We start from the raw sequence: 21813 nt of genomic DNA on the forward strand, positions 1-21813 counted from the left end.
ATTCTCCATGGAATATATTCTGTGGTGTTCATGAGATCTTTTGTGGACATAATTTGACACTCTGGTTGTACAGCTCACCTTCTGCATTGAATATATTCCTACAGTATTGATAAAATATGGGATCCTGCACCCCTTACACCAAGGAAGGGCATGAGTACTGATCTGTCCAATCAGCACACACACCTGAAAATGGAAAAATATGTTAACAAATTTGGCTCTGACGTAGATTTGAAATTTAACTATTTCAGCTTAAATCTGAAATTTAGGCTAAAATAGCTAAAACACTGTCAGATCTTAACACAATCCAGCACTTATCGTGGATCTTAAACAAAGACAATGTGAAATGGGGTAAGATGCATAATACATTGGACGTGGATAAGGGCTCGAAATTTCAGCAGCTGTTAATTGTGATTTATATTCAGTTTTGTAAAGACAGGGTCTACGATGTTGCAAGTCAAACGTTTATTACTCACTGCAATAGTTAGGTTTACAAAAGGTAAAGGAAAACACAAAACTTCAGCAGAATTTGTTTTAATACAGATAAATACCAAATTGCCATTGGACTGTGACAGTGAAAAATAATGCAGCAAGCACAGTATCAATGAGCTTCACAGGGTGACTCTCACTGTCATCATGATCACAACTTTCAGTTGCTGTAGATATTTGAGTTTGTGCTTTAAACATCAGCACAATTTGAAGGAATCACCTTTACACTGGAGAAACCAAACCCAACTTTGCACCATTAACAACTGATCACTGCATTCTTAAGAGCAAAAACTTACTGCAATATTTTGATTCATGATAAACTCTGTAAGAAATAGTCATGAAAGTGTATCTCTATTTCGAAAGAGACTGATCCTTTTTCAATAAAAGCTTATTGTTTCTATGCATGAACTCCCTTATTAAATTTATTTATTTTTTAGCAAGATAATAGCAGGCTGACTGCTGTTCTCTACCTCTGGCATTAATGGAGAATGTGGAAATTTTCATGTGTTCTCTGGTATCAGCAGGAGGAATCTGACAACCTGTTGTGCCGTGATTGTTTACATTGAGTAAAACTGCTTTATGGTTATATCTGCATTTTCATTTCAAAGCTAGCGAGCATTACAAAATTATTTTGATTTGGTTAACCTGCCACAAGGTTATTTCATATGATTAACATACAATTCTTACAGCTTGACATTGAGCTTACATTGCCGGTGATCAGCTGGAGCTGAAAAAAGCAGCTATGATCTGCACAAAGCTATCAAGGCTGTGAAACAATACAGGGACAAGACTGAGTCAAGATTCACAACAACTAGCACACATGACTTGGGCCGAGGGCTGCATATCATCGCAGACTTCAAACTAAACGTTGTGGTGCTGCCAACATCACGGCCTCTCTCCCAGATGAGCTCAATTGCTTTTATTATAGGTTTGATGTCGCTAACTCTGAACCTCCGAGGAAAACCACTGCTACAACCTATAACTTGCTCATCTCTGAGGCTGAGGTACACAGATGTTTCCAACGAATGGACAGTTGCAAGGCATCCCAGGGCGGGTACTCAGGATGTGCGCAGCACAACTGGCAAGTGTGTTTACTGACATTTTTAATCTCTCCCTCTCCCAGTGTAGGGTGCCCTCCTGCTTCAAATTATCCACCATTGTCCCTGTACCAAAAAAGACCAAGGAAACATGTCTGAACAACTGGCGTCCTGTCACACTCACCCCAATAATAAGCAAATGCTTTGAGAGGCCAGTCAAGGATTACATCTGCAGCTTGCTATCACTCACACTGGATCTCTTACAATTCACCTACCAACACAACCGGTCAGCAGATGACGTAATAACCACAGCCCTACACACGGTCCTTACACATCTGGAGAAGGATGTTTATGTGAGAATACGGTTCTTGGACTACAGTTCAGCATTCAACACCATAGTTCCATCCAGGTTCAACAAGAAGCTCAGAGACCTCGGCCTTGACCCTGCCTTGTGCAGCTGGATCCTGGACGTCCTCTCAGATCACCAGCAGGTTGTAAGAGTGGGCTCCCTCACCTCCAACCCTCTGGCTGTCAATACAGGAGCCCCTCAGGGCTGAGTCCTGAGTTCCCTCCTTTACTCCCTGTACACACATGACTCTAGTGCCACACACAGCTCCAATCTGCTAATTAAATTTGCCGACGACACTACATTGTGTGGCCTTAGCTCAAACAATAGCGAGGTTGCCTACAGGGAAGAAGTCGTCTCTCTGACACAGTGGTGTCAAGAAAACAACCTCTCTCTCAATGTTGCAAAAACAAAGGAGCTGGTTGTGGATTACAGGGGGAATGGAGACAGGCTAACCCCTATTGACATCAATGGATCTGGGGTTGAGAGGGTGAACAGCTTCAAGCTCCTCGGTATCCACATCACCGAGGACCTCACGTGGTCTGTACACACGAGCTGTGTGATGAAAATGCACAACAGCACCTATTTCACCTCAGATTGTTGAAGAAGATTGGTATGGGCCTCCAGAAACTAAGAAATTTCTATAGGGGCACAATTGAGAGCATCCTGACTGGCTGCATCACTGCCTGGTATGTGAACTGTACCTCCCTTAATGGCAGGACTCTGCAGAGAGTGGTGCAGACAGCCCAGCACATCTGTAGATGTGAACTTATGATTCAGGACAATTATAAGGACAGGTGTGTAAAAAGGGCCCGAGGAAGCATTGGGGACCCAAGCCATCCCAATCACAATCTATTCCAGCTGCTAGTAGCAACAACAACAAAAGCATCTGCTAATCGCGAATTTGTTTGCTTTCTGATTAATTCATTTTCTTTACAGTTTTCTCAATAATATCATCAATTTGAAAAACACAAAATGAGATCATATTGTTTTTATCCCCATATTCAAACAAACAAGTAACAATAGGATTTCTTTCCTCAGGAAGTTTAACAAATGCCAGTTCTGAGTAGGCACTTTCATGAGGGAAAAAGATCCAAGGATTTGTCCAGGTAAGATGGACAGGAGGATAAGTATCTGCCTGGGTATAAGCATCATCAGAATAAGTACTGAGGTAAATTCCTAAATCCTTCCGTGGGCTGGAGTTTGTGATGTGTGAGAACAATATATTGTGAAAATTTGGAGTATCACCTCCCTTTTGAGTGTGGTACTTTTCAAGGTCGGAATAGTTTTGGACATTTGAAATGTCTGAGGCAGGAAAACTGATGATACTGCCATGGCAACCTTGGGAATGTTCAACCAGCTGTGTTGACAGTTTCCCTTCTGTGAAGGTTTTTCCACCATCAGTACTGAAGGCTTCCACCCGATACGGATTGTTATATGCTTTATTGTTCCGAGCATTGCAATATATTAAAGACTGCTCATTGCCTTGATCCAATGACACCATCTGACATTCCCCACACTCCTCCCCATATATATATTTGCTGATTTGCCAGGAATCCCCACTATCATCACTGTAGAAAGTGAGAGCCCGTACCCTGATGGTATCATTGGACTCTATCACATGAGCATTGGCAGGGATAACAAGGCGGCCACTCTTTAGCTGAGTGCCGTGGCCTGGACCCAGAGCAAATGTTGCCCACGTATTGATGGTGACACCTAAGCAAGACTCTGTTAGATCTATAGTGTTACTCCATGTCTGTCCATTGTCGACACTAGTAACATAACAAAGTCGTGCGGCGTTCTTTCTATTTATGATTTGATCTTGCTCTGATCGATCGACTGCAATGAAGAAGAGGAAGACCGTGTTCGTGCTTTTCTCATAGACAGGACAAGGATTCATGGATCGGTGCTTCTCTAGTCGTGCAGACTGGATAGGTGTTGCATCCTTCCACTGAGAAAATGACACCAAGACATAGTTAGGGAGAATAGAATTATAGCAATTTTAACATTCAAAAATTCATGGGTATTTTCCATTCATTTAAATGATGTAAATACTGAACAATGAGAGCCAGTTGACCCATTTAGCTCAGCCATGTGTGTCCTTCTGATCCCCCTTTAAATGAACTGACTTTAGAATGGCTGCAGTTTTTGTTTGCCAGCACTTCCTACAATCCACTTCAGACATTAATCATGACAAAAAGACAGTTCTGATTTCAGAAAGGAATTTACCTTTTAACAATTTATAACCACCATGATCAATCTGCAGTCATAATTTAACTTCAAGCAAACTTTTGCATTGACCTTCCCCATTCCAGCTGTTTAAATCTGCATGATCTGTCTTCTCTTAAAAGCAGATTAATTACTTTATTTTAATCAATCCCCAAGTTTCAAATTTCCTGAACCTAAGTCACGTTTACTCTTTTTCCTGCATTTTGTTCAGTGCCTGGGAACTTTCTCAGTGTCCCAGGACAAACAAGCATCAAAGTCTAAAAATGCACCCAGTTATCATCATACTCCAGTTTCTGGCTTTGTGTCCAAACACCAGCTTTCTCACATTCTTTCAGCTCTGATAACAAAACCAACATTTGCTGCACTTCTAGTTGCTCTGGAGAGGGTGACAGTGAACAATTTTCTTGAAAGTTGAAGATTTCTCATAATATTGTTCTAATGGTTTAGCTTTAATAAGTTTTCAGATACTTTTGGAAGCAGTACTGAGGAGTAGGAGTATGGCACTCAGTTCCTCAGTTGACACGACCAGTTAATGAGATTAAATAGACAGCATGTACGACAGCCACTGTAGAGATAGTAGACCCAGGACCAAAAGGCGTCTCCTCTGAAATAAAATCAGGTTTCATAAATGTTATTGTATCTTCTCCCGTCCAAAGAAACAGAGAATTTCCCATCGGACATCGGACCTGCCTTTAGACGGTGGCAAGGCTTTGGGGAAATACAAATAGCATATGGGTTCCAGTGACGTCATCGTTCAGAATGGCAGCTTAAATCAATAGCTCCTCTGGAAAAACGCATATTTTGCCCCGTTAATCCATCAAATATAAGATCTTTTGAAAATATCTGAATTGATAAGGGGGGCAAGAATGGGGAGAAAGAATAGAGATAAAAAAGCGTCACTGCGGAGCCTATGGAAGAGAGAGGGGCAGCAGTGGCTCTCCTACACGAACGTGTGGCAGCGAAGCTGATCCTGGGCCTCGTTCAGGCGAAGCGGCAAATATGATGAGGATTCTGGAGGAGATAAGGGAAGTCCAAAAAGATATAAAACAGCAATTATATAAAGCCAGAGCTCGCCAACGTCAATCAGAAAATAGCGGTGGCAGAGACTCGAATTGAGAAGGTGGAAGACCGCGTGCAAAACGTGGAACAGATACTAAGTAAGACGATAAAAATATTAAATCAGCAGGAAAGTAAATTGCTTGACTAGGATGCAAGATCGTGACGGAAAAAGATCAGGATTTATAATGTTCCCGAAGGAGTGCAGGGATTGTCGATGATAGACTTTGTAGAAAAGCTGCTGTAGGAAGTGCTGGAGACTCCCAGACTATGGAGATTGAAACTGAGAGGGCGCATCGTTCGCTCGTCCCGCAGCCTCCCGGAGACAGACAAAGTAAACCGCGCTCAATAGTGCTTAAATTCCTTCGATTCAAGAGCAAGGCGGAGATCCTACGATGGGACTGGGGTAAGAAGAGGGTGTTTTGGAACGGGAAGTTAATATACTTCGATCATGATTACCCCCAGCAGTCCTACAGAAACGGAAGGAATATTCCGAATCGATACGAATATTAAAGCAAGAGAAGATTAAATTCCAAATCCCGTACATGGCTAAACTGAGGGTATTTTACCAAGAAGGGATACGACCGTATCAGACGGTGGAAGAGGCGACTACAGACATGAACAACAGAGGACTGCGCATTAGTGTGGTCAAACCAAGGGAAAGTCTGGCTGAGCAGTTATCCCGATCTGCTTGGGAAATAGTAAGAGAACTGAGAAAGCAGGGGACGGGAGCAGGACGAGGGAAGGATATTAGGAAGAGACTGTGACTTCTCCGAGGACAGCCCTCAACTACTCCAGAAGAGCCAAAAGGTTTGGCTAACTTTAAAAGTGCTGATAAATCTAAATGGAAGCAAAAATAGACGATGATGTACCTATCTCGAGAAATACGTATTGAAATGTGGATTTTATATTACTCAATTTTTAAAAATTCATCTATTCCTTCCTTTTTCCCCACCTAAATGAGAATATATACATGAGAGGAATACACAGGGAAATCATTTCTGTGTAATGGACATAGTTTTTTTGACTTACTTTTATAGGTACTGCAACGGGGCCCCTCAACTCACAGGTAGGAGGGTCTATCCCTCACGGCTAGACTTTTCTTCTAGCCCAACCCACGGTCATCTAGAGACCCCAGCCTTGGAATCACACCTTCGTTACCTTTTTTTATTATTTGTGTTTCTTGGCTCTTATTTGTTCAGGGAGTGGATCGATTAAGTTATATTCTGCAAATTTCAATGATATACTAACAGATAAATACACATGGCTAAGGACAAAGTAAAATTCATTTCTTTTAATGTCAATGGGCTGTTGAATCCAGTCGAGCGCAGTAAAATTCTATCAAAAATGAAAAAAGAACAAGCCCATGTAGTATATTTACAGGAAACTCACTTAGGTGATAATGAGCATGGAAAATTAAAGAGAATGGGCTTCTCTAATTTGTTTTTCTCCTCATATAAATCAGGACAAAGAAGAGGCATTGCTAAATTTTGAAAAGTATTCGAAATGGGAGATAAGGAGGGCAGATATATTCTGGTAAGGGGGAATATAGATGGAAATCCAGTTACTTTATTGAATATATACACACCCCATGAAATGATATTAGTTTCTTTCAGAAAATTACTAATATTATGGTAACAGAAACAAAAGATCTCTTGATATGTGGGTGAGACTTAAATTTACAATTACAACCAAAGTTAGACTCTTCCAATAGAAAAACTTAAGAAACAAAGTCCTTACATAAGAAAGTTAACACTCTTTTTGAGGATGTTGGTCTAATTGATATATGGAGGGACCTTTTCCCCAACAGAAGGGATTACGCTCATTATTCTGCCCCCCATTCCATATATACAAGAATAGACTATTTCATAACATTTGGAAAAGATAGAGACAAAATTATCACCTGTGGAATTGGGACAAAAGATGCAAGTGACCATGCACCTATATATTTACCTGTTGATTTTGACCTGCAACCAAAGAATACCATTTGGAAACTAAATTCAAGTCTACTCAATGATCCCTATTTTAGGGAACAAATTAAAAAAGAAATTGGTCTTTACTTAGAATTCAATGATAATGGAAAGGTTTCACCTCCCATTCTATGGGATACTCTGAAGGCTGTCTTAAGAGAGAAAATTATAGCGATATCTTCATATAAGAAAAAAATAAGGAATAAAACATTAGAGGAATTACAAAATAAGCTGAAGGAACTAGAAAAAAACACTAATTGAGTTTGGCACAGGATACACTAGAGGAGATTTTAAAAAATTAGGAATGAAATTAATAGTTTGGCTACACAAGAAATTAGAAAAAATTTAATGTTTCTGAAACAGAGACACTATGAAAGTGGATCTAAATCTATGAAAATACTGGCGTGGAAATTGAAAAAAAAGATAGCAGAAAATACATTCATTGAATTAGGGATCCAAGAACAGAAGTGGTAAAAAATAAGCTAACTGAAATTCGAGAAGGTTTTGAAATATTTTGCAAAACTCTATATTCCAAAGTTCCAGGGGGAAGCATAACCCAAATTGACACCTTCCTGAATTCTATAGAGTTACCCACTTAAAACAAAGAGCAAAATAGAACGATGACTGCTGACATAACTGAAGCTGAACAATAAACTGCAATTAGTAGGCTTAAATTAAGCAAGTCACCAGGACCAGATGGATATATGGCAGAGTGGTATAAAGAGTTTAGAAGTGAGTTAATTCTTATTTTACTCCCCACACTGAACTGGGCCCTAAGAAAGGCGCAAATGCCCCCCAGCTGGAAGGGGGTGACAATCTCAGCTATACCGAAAGAAGGCAAGGATAAAATGGAATGTGGGTCATTTAGACCAATATCTGTTCTTAACGTGGATTATAGAATATTTACCTCCATCATGGCCAAATGATTAGAAGACTTTCTACCCACACTGATACAATGATCAGACAGATTTTATACAACAACGCCAAACACAAGACAATATACGAAGGACATTTCACATTATGGATCATATAAAAAAATGAAATTGAAGCAATTGTGATAAGCATGGATGCTGAAAAGACATTTGATTCGGTTAATTGGAATTTTCTTTACAGAGTTTTACGTAGATTTGGTCTACATTACACAATTATTAAAACTATACAAGCACTATATGACAATCCTACTGCCAGGATTGAAATCAATGGATATTTATCTAATAGTTTTACCCTAGAAAGGGGCACGAGACAGGTTGTGCATGGTCATCGCTACTCTTCGCATTATATCTTGGAACCATTAGCTCAATACATCAGACAAAATGAAGATATCAGGGGAATTACTATTAAAGGGACAGAGCATAAATTGGCCTGTTACGCGGATGACATTTTGATCTATCTAGAGCAACCAACATACCCTTTACCTAAATTGATGCAATTCTTTGAACAATATGGCCAATTATCAGGATACAAGATCAACACAGATAAAACCCAATTACTTTCATATAACTATAGCCCACCAAGAGAAATTGAAAGTAGATATCCTTGGGCATGGCAAACAGAGTCTGTCAAATATTTGAGCATCATTATGTCAAAAGATTTGGCAAAATTATCAGAATGCAATTATCAGCCTATATATAAAAAAATTAAGGAAGATATAACAAGATGGAACCTAATTCCTTTTCTTGGTCTCAGTTCAAGGACTGAATCTATTAAAATGAATATACTGCCCAGATTACTATATCTCTTTCTGACCCTACCAATAGAGATTAACCAAAATCAATTCAATTAATGGAACAAGATGCTATCAAGATATATATGGCCTAGGATTCGTCTCAAAACTTTGCAATTAGCCAAGGAACAGGGGGGATGGGGCCTACCTTCTCTTAGAGATTCAGTTAGTCCTGACGAAGGGTCTCGGCCTGAAACGTCGACTGTACCTCTTCCTAGAGATGCTGCCTGGCCTGCTGCGTTCACCAGCAACTTTGATGTGTGTTGCTTCCCTTAGAGATTATTATTTTGCAGCACAGTTGAGAGCCATGATATACTGGTGCAACCCATCATGTGACGCTCAATGGAAAAACATTGAGGAGAGGATACTTTCCATCCCCATACAGGCAATTTTGGCTGATAACAACCTACAAAGCTACATAAATAATATTGACAACCCGTGGGTGAACTGGACTCTTAAAATATGGAAAAATATTATAAAAGAATATAAACTAGAGAGAGACATTGCAATTCTTAATGGTGTGCATATGACTCGGACTTTACGCCGAATAAACTGGATGCTAGATTTAAGGACTGGACAGCTAAAGGAATAACAGCTATTTGTGATATAATGAAAGAAGGAACACTGTTCAGTTTTGAAATGCTCAAAGAGAAACACTTATTACAAAAACAAGACTTTTATCGGTATTTACAGTTGTGACTGTATGTTAATAGGATGGTTAAAAATGTAACCAACGTAAGTACTGTACATGTCTGATAGAGCTACTTAGAAAAGCATATAATTCAGACAACGGTAGTAGAATATTTTCAAGCATGTCTAAGGGTTTGTCAAATCTTAAAACACATTCGACTTTATACATTAAAATAAATGGGAGAAGGAAGGAGGGATAATAGTATCTGAGGAAGACTGGACAACAATATGGAGGTATCAATGGAAGTGTACCGGTTCACAGAAATGGAGGGAGTTTGGGTGGAAAAACTTGATAAGACATTTTATTACACCCTCTCAGAAATCCCATTATCATAGTAAGCCCCCTGCTTGCGGGAGAAATTGTGGAAATCAAAATGCAAACCATTATCATATTTTCTGGGAATGCCCTGTTATCAAAGACTATTGGAGAGGGATACATAATACCCTACAAGACATCTTTAAATGTGAAATACCTTTAGAGAGTAAGACCATATATTTTAGGTATATACCTCAAGGATAGTTGAGAAGAGATAAATATTTAATGAATGTACTGCTGGTGGCTGGTAAAAAGACCCTTACCAGGAAATGGTTATCACAGGAGAGCCCAACTTTAAATGTATGGATGGAAATTACAATGGACATCTACAAAATGGAGAAGATAACAGCATCTGTTAATCATAAGTTGGAACAATTTGATTCATGCTGGAAAAATGGTTAAACTACATAACATCTCATAGGCCTAATTTTATTCTCACAAGTCAATGAATATGTTGTAAAAAAAAGATCACTCCCTACTCTGTACATAGTTTTCTTCTTTCGATTGTTCTTTCTTTCCTCTCCTTTCTATAAGTGTATACCTCAGATAAATATTACGTGGAGATTTGTGACAAATATGAGATATATGTACATTATCTGAAATACATCTTACAGAAATGTTTGTTTGATGATGAAATTCAATAAAAATAAATTACAAAATAAAGACAAGAAAGCAAATGACCTACAACAGAGAACCCAGACTCTGACCTGCCCTTGTAACAGTAATGTGTGTGTCTGGTCAGTTCTGTTTGTATCCTCAAGAATACTATGAGATTTGTCACACATAGATCATAGAACAGTACAGGCCCTTTTAACTTACTGTAAGATCAATTTAACTCCTCCCTCCCACATAACCCTCCATTTCGCTTTCATCCATGTGTCTATTTCAGAGTCTCTTAAATGTTCCTAATGTATCTGCCTCTCCCACCACTCACTGCAGTGATTCCACACACCCAGACCTCTGTGTAAAAAATCTGTATCTGACATCCCTCCCCAATTAACAACTCAGAAGGTGACCTTTGAACACAACTGGGAATAACTGGAGATGGAGTGTCTTTTAGGATGGAGCAAATTGTGAATTAAAGGGAAAGTCTGTGAGAGGTGGAAGACTGAAGACATTAACTGACAAAAGGGGTGAAATGCAAGATGAAAGGAAGCACCATTAAGGAAACTGTGGTTATTCCACATTTATCTGCAAACTCAGGGGTCTTTGCTGGAAGTACATCTTCTATAGACTACTTGCTCTTTAAATAACAACACCTTCCTCCTGAAACATTACAACTATTTCTTTTTCCATAGATTAATTAATATTAAACCTTAAAATGTACTAATTAATGCAGAGAAGTCTTTCTTTTTTCTTTTTAAATCTTTTTATTAATTTTTCCAAAGTTATAAACAAAATAACAATGTTGATACAAAGAGATCGGAATAATCTTATTGTCAATAAACATATACAGAAAAGATTTCAGATATCACAGGTATAATAGACTTCCAAATTCATGATGTAATTAATCACAGAGAAAAAAGAAATAAAAAGAAAAAAAATACAAAGAAAAATCCCCCAAAAAACAAAAAAAGAACTAAATACTAAACCCAAAAAAGCAAATGGAACAAAACAGGGCTAGTCCAATATCTTAAAGTGAACATGTTCAGTAATGTTGTCAACTCCGCTCCTCTATTCATATATTTTAAGTTAATAAGAAGGATTCAGAAAGGTCAAATTACCTGATATGAAAATGTTGAATAAATGGTTTCCAAGTCTCTTCAAATTTAACCAAAGGATTAGAAATATCACTTCTAATTTTTTCTAAATTTAAACATAATGTAGTTTGGGAAAACCATTGGAATGTAGTAGGAGAATTGGTCTCCTTCCAGTTCAATAAAATAGATCTTCTGGCCATTAAAGTAACAAATACAATCGTCCGACAGGCTGAAGAAGATAAAGATCTATGTACTACCATTGGCAATCCAAAAATTGCCGTAACAGGATGGGGTTGTAAATCAAAACACAGAACTGTTGAGATAATGTCAAAAATATCTTTCCAATATTTTTCCAAAAGAGGACAGGACCAAAACATATGAGTTAAAGAAGCCACCTTAGAGTGACATCTGTCACAAATAGGGTTTATATGGGAATAAAAACGGGCTAATTTATCTTTAGACATATGGGCTCTATGCACTGCTTTAAATTGTACTAATGTATGTTTAGCACATATAGAGGAAGTACTGACTAATTGAAAAATTTTATCCCATTTCTCTATAGGTAGGCAAAGTTGAAGTTCCCTTTCCCATTCATTTTCAATTTTATCAGATATACCTGGCTGTAATTTCATAACTATATCATAGATTGATGCTATTAATCCCTTCTGAAGAGGATTTAAACCTAAAATTTTATCAATGATATCAGTAGGGTATGAGGTCGGAAAGGTAGGCAACATAGTATTTAAAAAATTTCTTATTTGTAAATATCTGAAAAAATAGAATCTAGGCAAATCAAATTTCTTAGATAACTGTTCAAATGACATGAAACAGTTATCCAGAAATAAGTCACGAAAACATGTTATACCTTTCATTTTCCATATCAAAAAGGCTTGGTTCATAACCGAGGTTTGAAAAAAAAAATTAGATATAATAGGGCTTGATAATAAAATTTGTTCAAACCAAAAAAATTTACGAAATTGAAACCATATTCGTAATGTATGTTTAACTATTGGATTAACCATTTGTTTATTCAATTTAGATAGTACAAAAGAAGGTGAAGTTCCTAAAATGGAAGCTAAAGAAAACCCTTGTACAGAGTGGCCTCCAAGGTTTACCCAATATGGGCTTGGAGTTATATTCCAATCTTGCATCCAAAATATTAAATATCAAATATTAATTGCCCAATAATAAAATCTTAGATTAGGCAGTGTTAAACCACCATCTTTCTTGGACTTCTGTAAATATTTGTTACTTAATCTGGGATTTTTGTTTTGCCATATATAAGAGGAAATTTTAGAATCAATAGTATCAAAAAAGAATTTAGGAATAAAAATTGGTATTGTTTGAAATAAATATAAAAATTTAGGTAAATCGGCCAATCAGTGATAGAGACAATGGGGACCACTTAATAATCGGTTGTTTAACCTGACTAATTAACGGTAAAAGGTTGAACTTGAATAGATCCTTATGTCTCTTAGTAATTTTAACTCCCAAATAAGTAAAATAGTCAGTAGTCACTCTGAATGAAGAACATCTATAAATGGGAACCTGCGTATTTAATGGAAAAAGTTCGCTCTTACCTAGATTCAATTTATAACCCAGAAAAACTACTAAACTGAGCAAGCAAAGTTAATACTGCCGGCAACACACATCAAAGTTGCTGGTGAACGCAGCAGGCCAGGCAGCATCTCTAGGAAGAGGTGTAGTCGAAGTTTCAGGCTGAGACCCTTCGTCAGGACTAACTGAAGGAAGAGTGAGTAAGATATTTGAAAGTTGGAAGAGGAGGGGGAGATCCAAAATGATAGGAGAAGACAGGAGGGGGAGGGATGGAGCCAAGAGCTGGACAGGTGATAGGGAAAAGGGATATGAGAGGATCATGGGACAGGAGGTCCGGGAAGAAAGACCGGGGGGGGGGGACCCAGAGGATGGGCAAGTGGTATATTCAGAGGGACAGAGGGAGAAAAAGGAGAGTGAGAGAAAGAATGTGTGTATAAAAGTAAGTAACAGATGGGGTACGAGGGGGAGGTGGGGCATTAGCAGAAGTTAGAGAAGTCGATGTTCATGCCATCAGGTTGGAGGCTACCCAGATGGAATATAAGGTGTTGTTCCTCCAACCTGAGTGTGGCTTCATCTTTAGCGTAGAGGAGGCCGTGGATAGACATGTCAGAATGGGAATGGGATGTGGATTTAATATGTGTGGCCACTGGGAGATCCTGCTTTCTCTGGCGGACTGAGTGTAGGTGTTCAGCAAAGCGGTCTCCCAGTCTGCGTCGGGTCTCGCCAATATATAAAAGGCCACATCGGGAGCACCAGACGCAGTATATCACCCCAGCCGACTCACAGGTGAAGTGTCGCCTCACCTGGAAGGACTGTTTGGGGCCCTGAATGGTGGTAAGGGAGGAAGTGTAAGGGCATGTGTAGCACTCCCGATGTGGCCTTTTATATATCGGCGAGACCCGACGCAGACTGGGAGACCGCTTTTCTGAACACCTACGCTCTGTCCACCAGAGAAAGCAGGATCTCCCAGTGGCCACACATTTTAATTCTACATCCCATTCCCATTCTGACATGTCTATCCACGGCCTCCTCTACTCTAAAGATGAAGCCACACTCAGGTTGGAGGAACAACACCTTATATTCCGTCTGGGTAGCCTCCAACCTGATGGCATGAACATCGACTTCTCTAACTTCTGCTAATGCCCCACCTCCCCCTCGTACCCCATCTGTTACTTACTTTTATACACACATTCTTTCTCTCACTCTCCTTTTTCTCCCTCTGTCCCTCTGAATATTCCCCTTGCCCATCCTCTGGGATCCCCCCCCCCGTCTTCCCAGATCTCCTGTCTCATGATCCTCTCGTATCCCTTTTGCCAATCACCTGTCCAGCTCTTGGCTCCATCCCTCCCCTCCTGTCTTCTCCTATCATTTTGGATCTCCCCCTCCTCTTCCAACTTTCAAATCTCTTACTCTTCCTTCAGTTAGTCCTGACAAAGGGTCTCGGCCTGAAACGTCGACTGTACCTCTTCCTACAGATGCTGCCTGGCCTGCTGCATTCACCAGCAACTTTGATGTGTGTTGCTTAAATTTCCAGCATCTGCAGAATTCCCGTTGTTTGCGTTAATACTGCCGGAATAGATTTCCCCGGGTTAGAAATATATAATAATAAATCATCTGCATATAGTGATAATTTGTGAGTTTCATTTCCACGGATGATGCCAAATCTATCAGGGGAGTCACGAATAGCAATAGCTAGCGGTTTCAAGGCAATATTGAATAGTAGTGGACTAAGAGGGCAGTCCTGCCTTGTACCACGGAATAGATGAAAAAGGGGTGATCTTTGATTATTAATAAATACCAATGCCAAAGGAGTAAAATATATCAGTTTAATCCAAGATATAAATATTGGACTAAAATTAAATTTCTCAAGGGTATTAAATAAATATGTCCATTCAACTCTGTCAAAGGCTTTCTCAACATCCAATGAAGTAACACATTTCGGAATTCTGGGTGAAGGAGTATAAACAATATTCATTAATCTCCTAATATTAAAAAAGAGTAATGATTTTTAATAAATCCAGTCTGATCAGCAGAAATAATTTGAGGTAATACATTCTCCAATCTCATTGCCAATATTTTAGAAAAAATCTTAGAATCCACATTCAACAAAGATACAGGCTTATAAGATGCACATTCAGTAGGATCCTTACCTTTTTTAAGAATTAGGGAAATAGAAGCTTGACAAAAAGATTGTGGTAAAGTATCTATAGATACTGCATCCCTAAAAATTCTACATAGCCAAGGAGTCAGTTTAGTAGAGGAAAAATTTTAAAAAATTCTACTGTATATCCATCTGGACCAGGTGCTTTACCTGAGTTCATCGAAAGAATAGCATCTTTTATATCCTCTACCGTAATAGGTACGTCTAGTTTTAAACGTTCATTAGATGATAATTTTGGAATATTCAATTTCTTTAAAAATTCACGCATTCATGCATTCAGAAAATTCTGATTGATATAAGGAGGTATAAAATTCTTGAGAGGATTTATTTATCTTGTCATGGTCAACCGTCAAAGTGCCATCTTGTTTAACAATGATGGGTAAAGATCATTACCAAGAGAGAACATAAGAAATAGGAGCAGGAGTAGGCCATCCGGCCCATCGAGCCTGCCCTGCCATTCAATAAGATCATGGGAAACACCCTTTCCTTGTCATTCAATCACCAGATCATCCTGAGGAGGAATAACCATTGACCAGAAACTCATTCAGACCAACCACTCAAATACTGCTGCTGATCTGACTAGTAATATGCCAACTCACCTCATGACTCCCCAAATCACAGGTCAAGAAAGTGATTACGTACTCTTACTATAGTTTGAACAACATTAGAACATCATTCAGTGCAAAGCAGCTTCCCTAACCCTCTGACTTCCAGCCTATATCATTTGACTGTTTTGTCAGCACCTCCCAAACCCAACATGTATCAAGTAAAATTACAAAGGTTGTAGCTGAAGGAAATGCCACCAATTCTGCCCTCCTCCCCATCAAGTCTCAGACACCAGAGCTGGGAATATATTGTCATTCCTTCACTAGTGGCTAATTCCTGGAAACTTCTGTGGAGAACCTTCACCAAAGAGGTTGCAATACTTCATGAAAATAATTCGCTGCATGTTCCAATGAGTAATTATGGAGAGAAACGAAAGGAAGATCTTGCCAGTTACACCCACATTCAAACAGTCAAGACACACTAAGTGGAAGTCAATGCTAACTGGGAAAAGCTGAGATTTTTTTCTTAGTATTGTAGTGCCAGCAGCTTCCAAGTCCAAAGCCTGAGACAGGAAGGAAGCTGCCTCCTGCAAGTGGACAAAAGACAGGGTGGAAGAATTCAATTGTAGAAGTTTTATCTCTCCAAAAATAAGGAAAAGTACATTCCTCTGCATATCCTCTGCAGTGAGGACAATTCACAGGCTATGTTTAAGATTGACATGTGGTACATATCAAAACCTTACAAAGAAAGTAATTTTGAGTGAATTGCAGAGTCACTGTAACCAAATCAACACACACAAGATGCTGGATGAAACCTTACTGATGTCTACGGGTTGTTCAGTTTGGTTGTATTTTTAAGTATAGTCACATTTGCTTCATCAGCATTTGCTGACTTGCTTGGATTTCTACTTCTAGTTTACCTGAAAATCTTTTGAAGATTTATCATATTCACCGCATCGCAGGTAAAACACGTCGGCAGTTTCATCTTCGTGGCCAAGTCTGCTCTCCACAAAGACCAGAGGTATATTTGAGTCTGGAATGTGGAGCAGTGCAGAAATTCGAAATCCACCCTGTCCTGTGCTTTTCTTGAACAGATCGGTTTTGCGCAAAGTATCTGAAGAAGACATCTTGGTAGGAAAGTAGAACATTTTGTAGTTATATAAAAGATACCAACTTCTCTGTTGAAGGAGAAAGTTACTCAACATTACTTCTGAATCCTGGTTTTAAACTGTACACTTTGAATAAGTGAGGAGCCCAGCACTTGGCCTATCTAGATCATAGCAGCGCTATTAAGAGCAATTCAGCTTGTCCCATGCCTTGCCCTCCTCCACACACTAAGGAATTCCTCCCTTTCAGTTATTTGAATAGTTTCATTTTCCTTCGTAAACACAAGGAAATCTGCAGATGTTGGAATTTCAAGCAACTTACATAAAAGTTGCTGGTGAACGCAGCAGGCCAGGCAGCATCTCTAGGAAAAGGTACAGTCGACGTTTCCAGCCAAGACCCTTCGTCAGACCTTACTGTAAGAAGAGCTATTAAGAGATTTGAAAGTGGAGGGGGAGGGGGAGATCCAAAATGATAGGAGAAGCCAGGAGGGGGAGGGATGGAGCCAAGAGCTGGACAGTTGATTGGCAAAAGGGATATAAGAGGATCATGGGACAGGAGGCCTAGGGAGAAAGAAAGGGGGAGGAGGGAAGCCCAGAGGATAGGCAAGGAGTACAGTGAGAGGGACAGAGGGAGAAAAAGGAGAGAGAGAGAAAGAATGTGTGTATATAAATAAATAACGGATGGGGTACGAGGGGGAGGTGGGGCATTAGCGGAAGTTAGAGAAGTCAATGTTCATGCCATTAGGTTGGAGGCTACCCAGACGGAACATAAGGTGTTGTTCCTCCAACCTGAGTGTGGCTTCATCTTTACAGTAGAGGAGGCCATGGAAAGACATATCAGAATGGGAATGGGACATGGAATTAAAACGTGTGGCCATTGGGAGATCCTGCTTTCTCTGGCCACACATTTTAATTCCACGTCCCAAAAATGTTGCCTGGGTTTCATCTAAGTTACAGAGAAAGGTTGAACAAGTTAGGTCTTTATTCTTTGGAGTGTAGAAGGTTGAGGGGGGACTTGATAGAGGTGTTTAAAATTATGAGGGGGATTCATAGAGTTGATGTGGATAGGCTTTTTCCATTGAGAGTGAGGAAGATTAAAACAAGAGGACATGAGTTGAGAGTTAAAGGACAAAAGTTTAGGGGTAAAATGAGGGGGAACTTCTTTACTCAGAGAGTGGTAGCTGTGTGGAATGAGCTTCCAGCAGAAGTGGTTGAGGCAGGTTCGATATTGTCGTTTAAAGTTAAATTGGATAGCTATATGGACAGGAAGGGAATGGAGGGTTATGGGCTGAGTGCAGGTCGGTGGGACTAGGAGAGAGTAAGAGTTCGGCACGGACTAGAAGGGCCGAGATGGCCTGTTTCTATGCCGGTTATATGGTTTTATATGGAAACATCAACTGTACCTCTTCCTAGAGATGTTGCTTGGCCTGCTGCGTTCACCAGCAACTATTATGTGTGTTGCTTGAATTTTCCTTGTCTTTTTCCATGTCCAAAGTAACTATATCAAATCTGACCAGAGGATTTGACCTCTTAAACATTTCTCTCAAAGAGCCCATTGTAATGAAGAGTATTGATTTAATGCCAAACTAATAAATAACTTCTATTGGATCAACACTGAGTTTTTTGTTTAATGATTAGCAGTCATCAAATTAGTTTGTGCATTCACATGTCTAAATAAGAGGCTGTGGGTTGAATGTTCACACTATCAACACTTCAGCACACCACTGAGGGAATGCTACAGTGTCAGAGGTGCTCTCTCCTTGCTTGTTGAACTGCTGAATATTAATGTCTTAGGAGATGACAATAAAGAAGATGATGCAGAATCTTCCACATTCTTAATAATAATGACAGAGACTCTGGTCATCTTCAAATGACTCACCCTCTTCAATGTCACCCTAGGCAGAACTCAAGAGGCTTATCAAGGAGGTCTGGAAAAAGCAAGGGCAGCTGTATGTGGAATGAAAACACAAATCAGTAGCAGCATCAGACCAGTTGGCCTGTTTTGTGTTGTCATTGGGCATCTATACTCATGTTAGGACAACCTTCTCATCCCAGAAATTCACCTGCTGAATCTCCTTTGGAATACTTGCATTGCTATTAAATGCTTTTTAAGTAACAGGGTGACCGTCGAATCTTATTCAGTATCGTTAAAAGTGTACTTAGGCATCCATCCGGGTAATGCTAGAATAGTTGTCTTTGCCTTTAGGTGGAGACGCTGATGTCATGACACACGCGCAGGATAGTGGGGAGACCATTTTGTTTTCTGCTGAAGAAGCTGCTGGGCAGCTAGAACAGTTGCATGCATGGCCTCATCCTGTACGACTATGAAAAAAAAACAACCTGCTTTTTAAACCCTAATCCCTTTACAACATTAGCCAAAATATAATTTGCCTTCTGAGCTACCTTTTGGATTTTCCTGTTAGCTTTTTGTGATGAATATAACTGAAACGCCCAGACCCTCTCAACTTCACTCATCTGCAATTCCCTCTGCATTTCGATAATAATCCATCCTTTGATTGTTCACACATCCCACATTTATCCACACCACCTCTTTTCTCCCAGCCACTCAATCTATCCTTTTGTAGATCCACTAAGTCCTCATCACCAAATAGCACCTCCGCTTATTTCCAGGTCATTGGCAAGCTTGGACCTTCACATTTTGTTCCATCCTCCGGGTCATTAATCTAATTACTGTAGTAATCAACTGAAAGTAAAGAAGCAATCCCAATAGTACTCAATTGGCTACGTCTTTCCAGCCCGTACTATCCACACTAACACACTTACTCCGTGTCATGGTCCCTTCTGGCAATCCCCCACCTTGCCATTTGCCTCAACATTTGGGCCTCGATCACCTCACTTAGATTCTAATCATTCCCAGGTACCACTAACTACACGCACCTGCTTCCCATCAAACTGCAGGATAAAAACCCTGTGACCACAGTAGGAAGCCGCCAGTTCGTTGGTCGACTCTTGTGAGAGTAAACCTTGTTTCCTATTCCTTAGAACTGTTAGTTCTAAGCTTTACATCGTCTCCTGGATATCGGCTCGCCGTTCGCGGAGGTGCTACGCCTAACGACTCTGCCTCAACATTTGTGTCCTGCACTTGGGTTCGTCCCCAGCCATGTCCTTGCAACACACCGATAATTTGGGGCTTACCTACTGTATATACAACTTTCTATAAACCAGTAAGACCCCGGCATTGCATCAGGTACACAACATTCACAAAAAGTCCCGGTGCCTCTTGTCCAGTCTGCCAGTTCCTCTTCAGTGCTTCTCCCATTCACAGGCACCCTTCCTTCCGACGAAAGTGAAGGATCACAGGCAGTCGAAAAAATTGGTTGGGATTTGTGGAGATTGTGCAGAAAGTAGAGGGTGGAAGAGGGAAAGTGACAGGAAGTGTCCAGGGTATAGGGATGGGAGAACAGACTGGTGCCGCTTTGTGCTCTGAGAGACGGGGGTCGCTAAGGCTGAGCCTGAGAACCACTGCTCAGTGCCGCTGGTCGCGGGCACCTCAGAGGCGGCGGGGCGTCCACTGACAGAGACGAGGATGGGACAGCGCATTCCACCCCTCGGTTCACCAGCCATCTCTGGATTCGCTCTCACTGTCTCCGGAGGCGGCAGGAGGAGTTGTACCACTCGCCCCATCTCCGACCGATGACCACTTACCCTGGGTCGGTAACTGTCTCCGGGTCCAAAACTCTGCCGTCCGTCTCAGCCGCTGAGAAATACAGTCATCACCAGTGTAAATTTCCTCTCTTTATATAGTGAGACCACCGTCACCGCCCCGGATCCAAGCTGCTTCTGCCAACAACACTCCTCTGCGACACTGAGCTGTTTACTAGAAATTCACTGAACTGTGAATTCCCAGAAAGATGCATTGGTAAGAAAGAGATGCGGCTGTTTGCCAAGATTCATTTCCTCCTTTGGCCCACCGCCTTCCTCGCAAATAATTTACATTACACCACACACGTAAAACGCTGGAAGAACCCGGCAGGTCAGGCAGCATCCGCAGAGGGAAATAAACAGTTAATGTTTCAGGCCGAGACCCTTCATCAGGACCCAAAAGGGAGAGTGTAGACTTTCGAAAATAAAACAAAAGTCAGGTGTTTTATGTTTCAGAAAAACATAACACATTTTACTAAACACTCAAGCACTAAAGCCTTTTACTTAATTACTACATAACGTCAGACCAGGCACGTAAAGTGAACCCCAACTCAATGTCGATGTCAGTGGGTGTGAATTACGTACGTTTCCACCCGTTTCCTTACCCTACACAGGCCCAGCCCAGAATTCACTAAAACCGGCATTGTGAGCCTGTCCATAGCTCAGACCAGGACCCTTGCTGGGGGAGAATCTGACAGCGATGCAGGTGGATACTTCCCCGGTATCATGGATTCTTGACCACCTGAGTGGCAGACCACAGTACATGTGCTTGCAACATTGTGTGTCCGACAGAGTGATCAGCAGCACTGGGGCTCCACTTTCTCTTCACCATTTACACCTCGGACTTCAACTACTGCACAGAGTCTTGTCATCTTCAGAAGTTTTCAGATGACTCTGCCATAGCTGGATGCATCAGCAAGGGAGATGAGGCTGAGTACAGGGCTATGGTAGGAAACTTTGTCACATGGTGTGAGCAGAATTATCTGCAGCTTAATGTGAAAAAGACTAAGGAGCTGGTGGTAGACCTGAGGAGAGCTAAGGTACCGGTGACCCCTGTTTCCATCCAGGGAGTCAGTGTGGACATGGTGGAGGGTTACAAATACCCGGGGATACGAACTGACAATAAACTGGACTGGTCAAAGAACTCTGAGGCTGTCTACAAGAAGGACCAGAGCCGTCTCTATTTCCTGAGGAGACTGAGGTCCTTTAACATCTGCTGGACGATGCT

The 21813-nt window shown here is 40.5% G+C and overlaps 1 protein-coding gene across 3 annotated transcripts; it reads right to left on the minus strand.

Annotated features, from left to right (window-relative positions):
* Positions 1-447: 447 nt before the first annotated feature.
* Positions 448-20734, minus strand: LOC140211723 (sialidase-3-like). Of its 3 annotated transcripts, XM_072281819.1 has the most exons (4): positions 20589-20734; positions 16737-16943; positions 10117-10179; positions 448-3820 (listed from the first exon to the last, which is right to left on the minus strand). In XM_072281819.1, exons 2-4 carry the CDS (start codon positions 16941-16943, stop codon positions 2789-2791), a joined length of 1302 nt encoding a protein of 433 aa, XP_072137920.1. In that variant the 5' UTR covers positions 20589-20734; the 3' UTR covers positions 448-2788. The 3 variants fall into 3 exon arrangements, with proteins under 3 accessions (XP_072137920.1, XP_072137921.1, XP_072137919.1); XM_072281820.1 differs by lacking the exon at positions 16737-16943 and having other exon boundaries at positions 20589-20732; XM_072281818.1 differs by lacking the exons at positions 10117-10179; positions 20589-20734 and having other exon boundaries at positions 16737-16979.
* Positions 20735-21813: the final 1079 nt, after the last annotated feature.

Source organism: Mobula birostris, chromosome 17 (genome assembly GCF_030028105.1).
Source record: "Mobula birostris isolate sMobBir1 chromosome 17, sMobBir1.hap1, whole genome shotgun sequence".
NCBI classification, from domain to species: Eukaryota; Metazoa; Chordata; class Chondrichthyes; order Myliobatiformes; family Myliobatidae; genus Mobula; species Mobula birostris.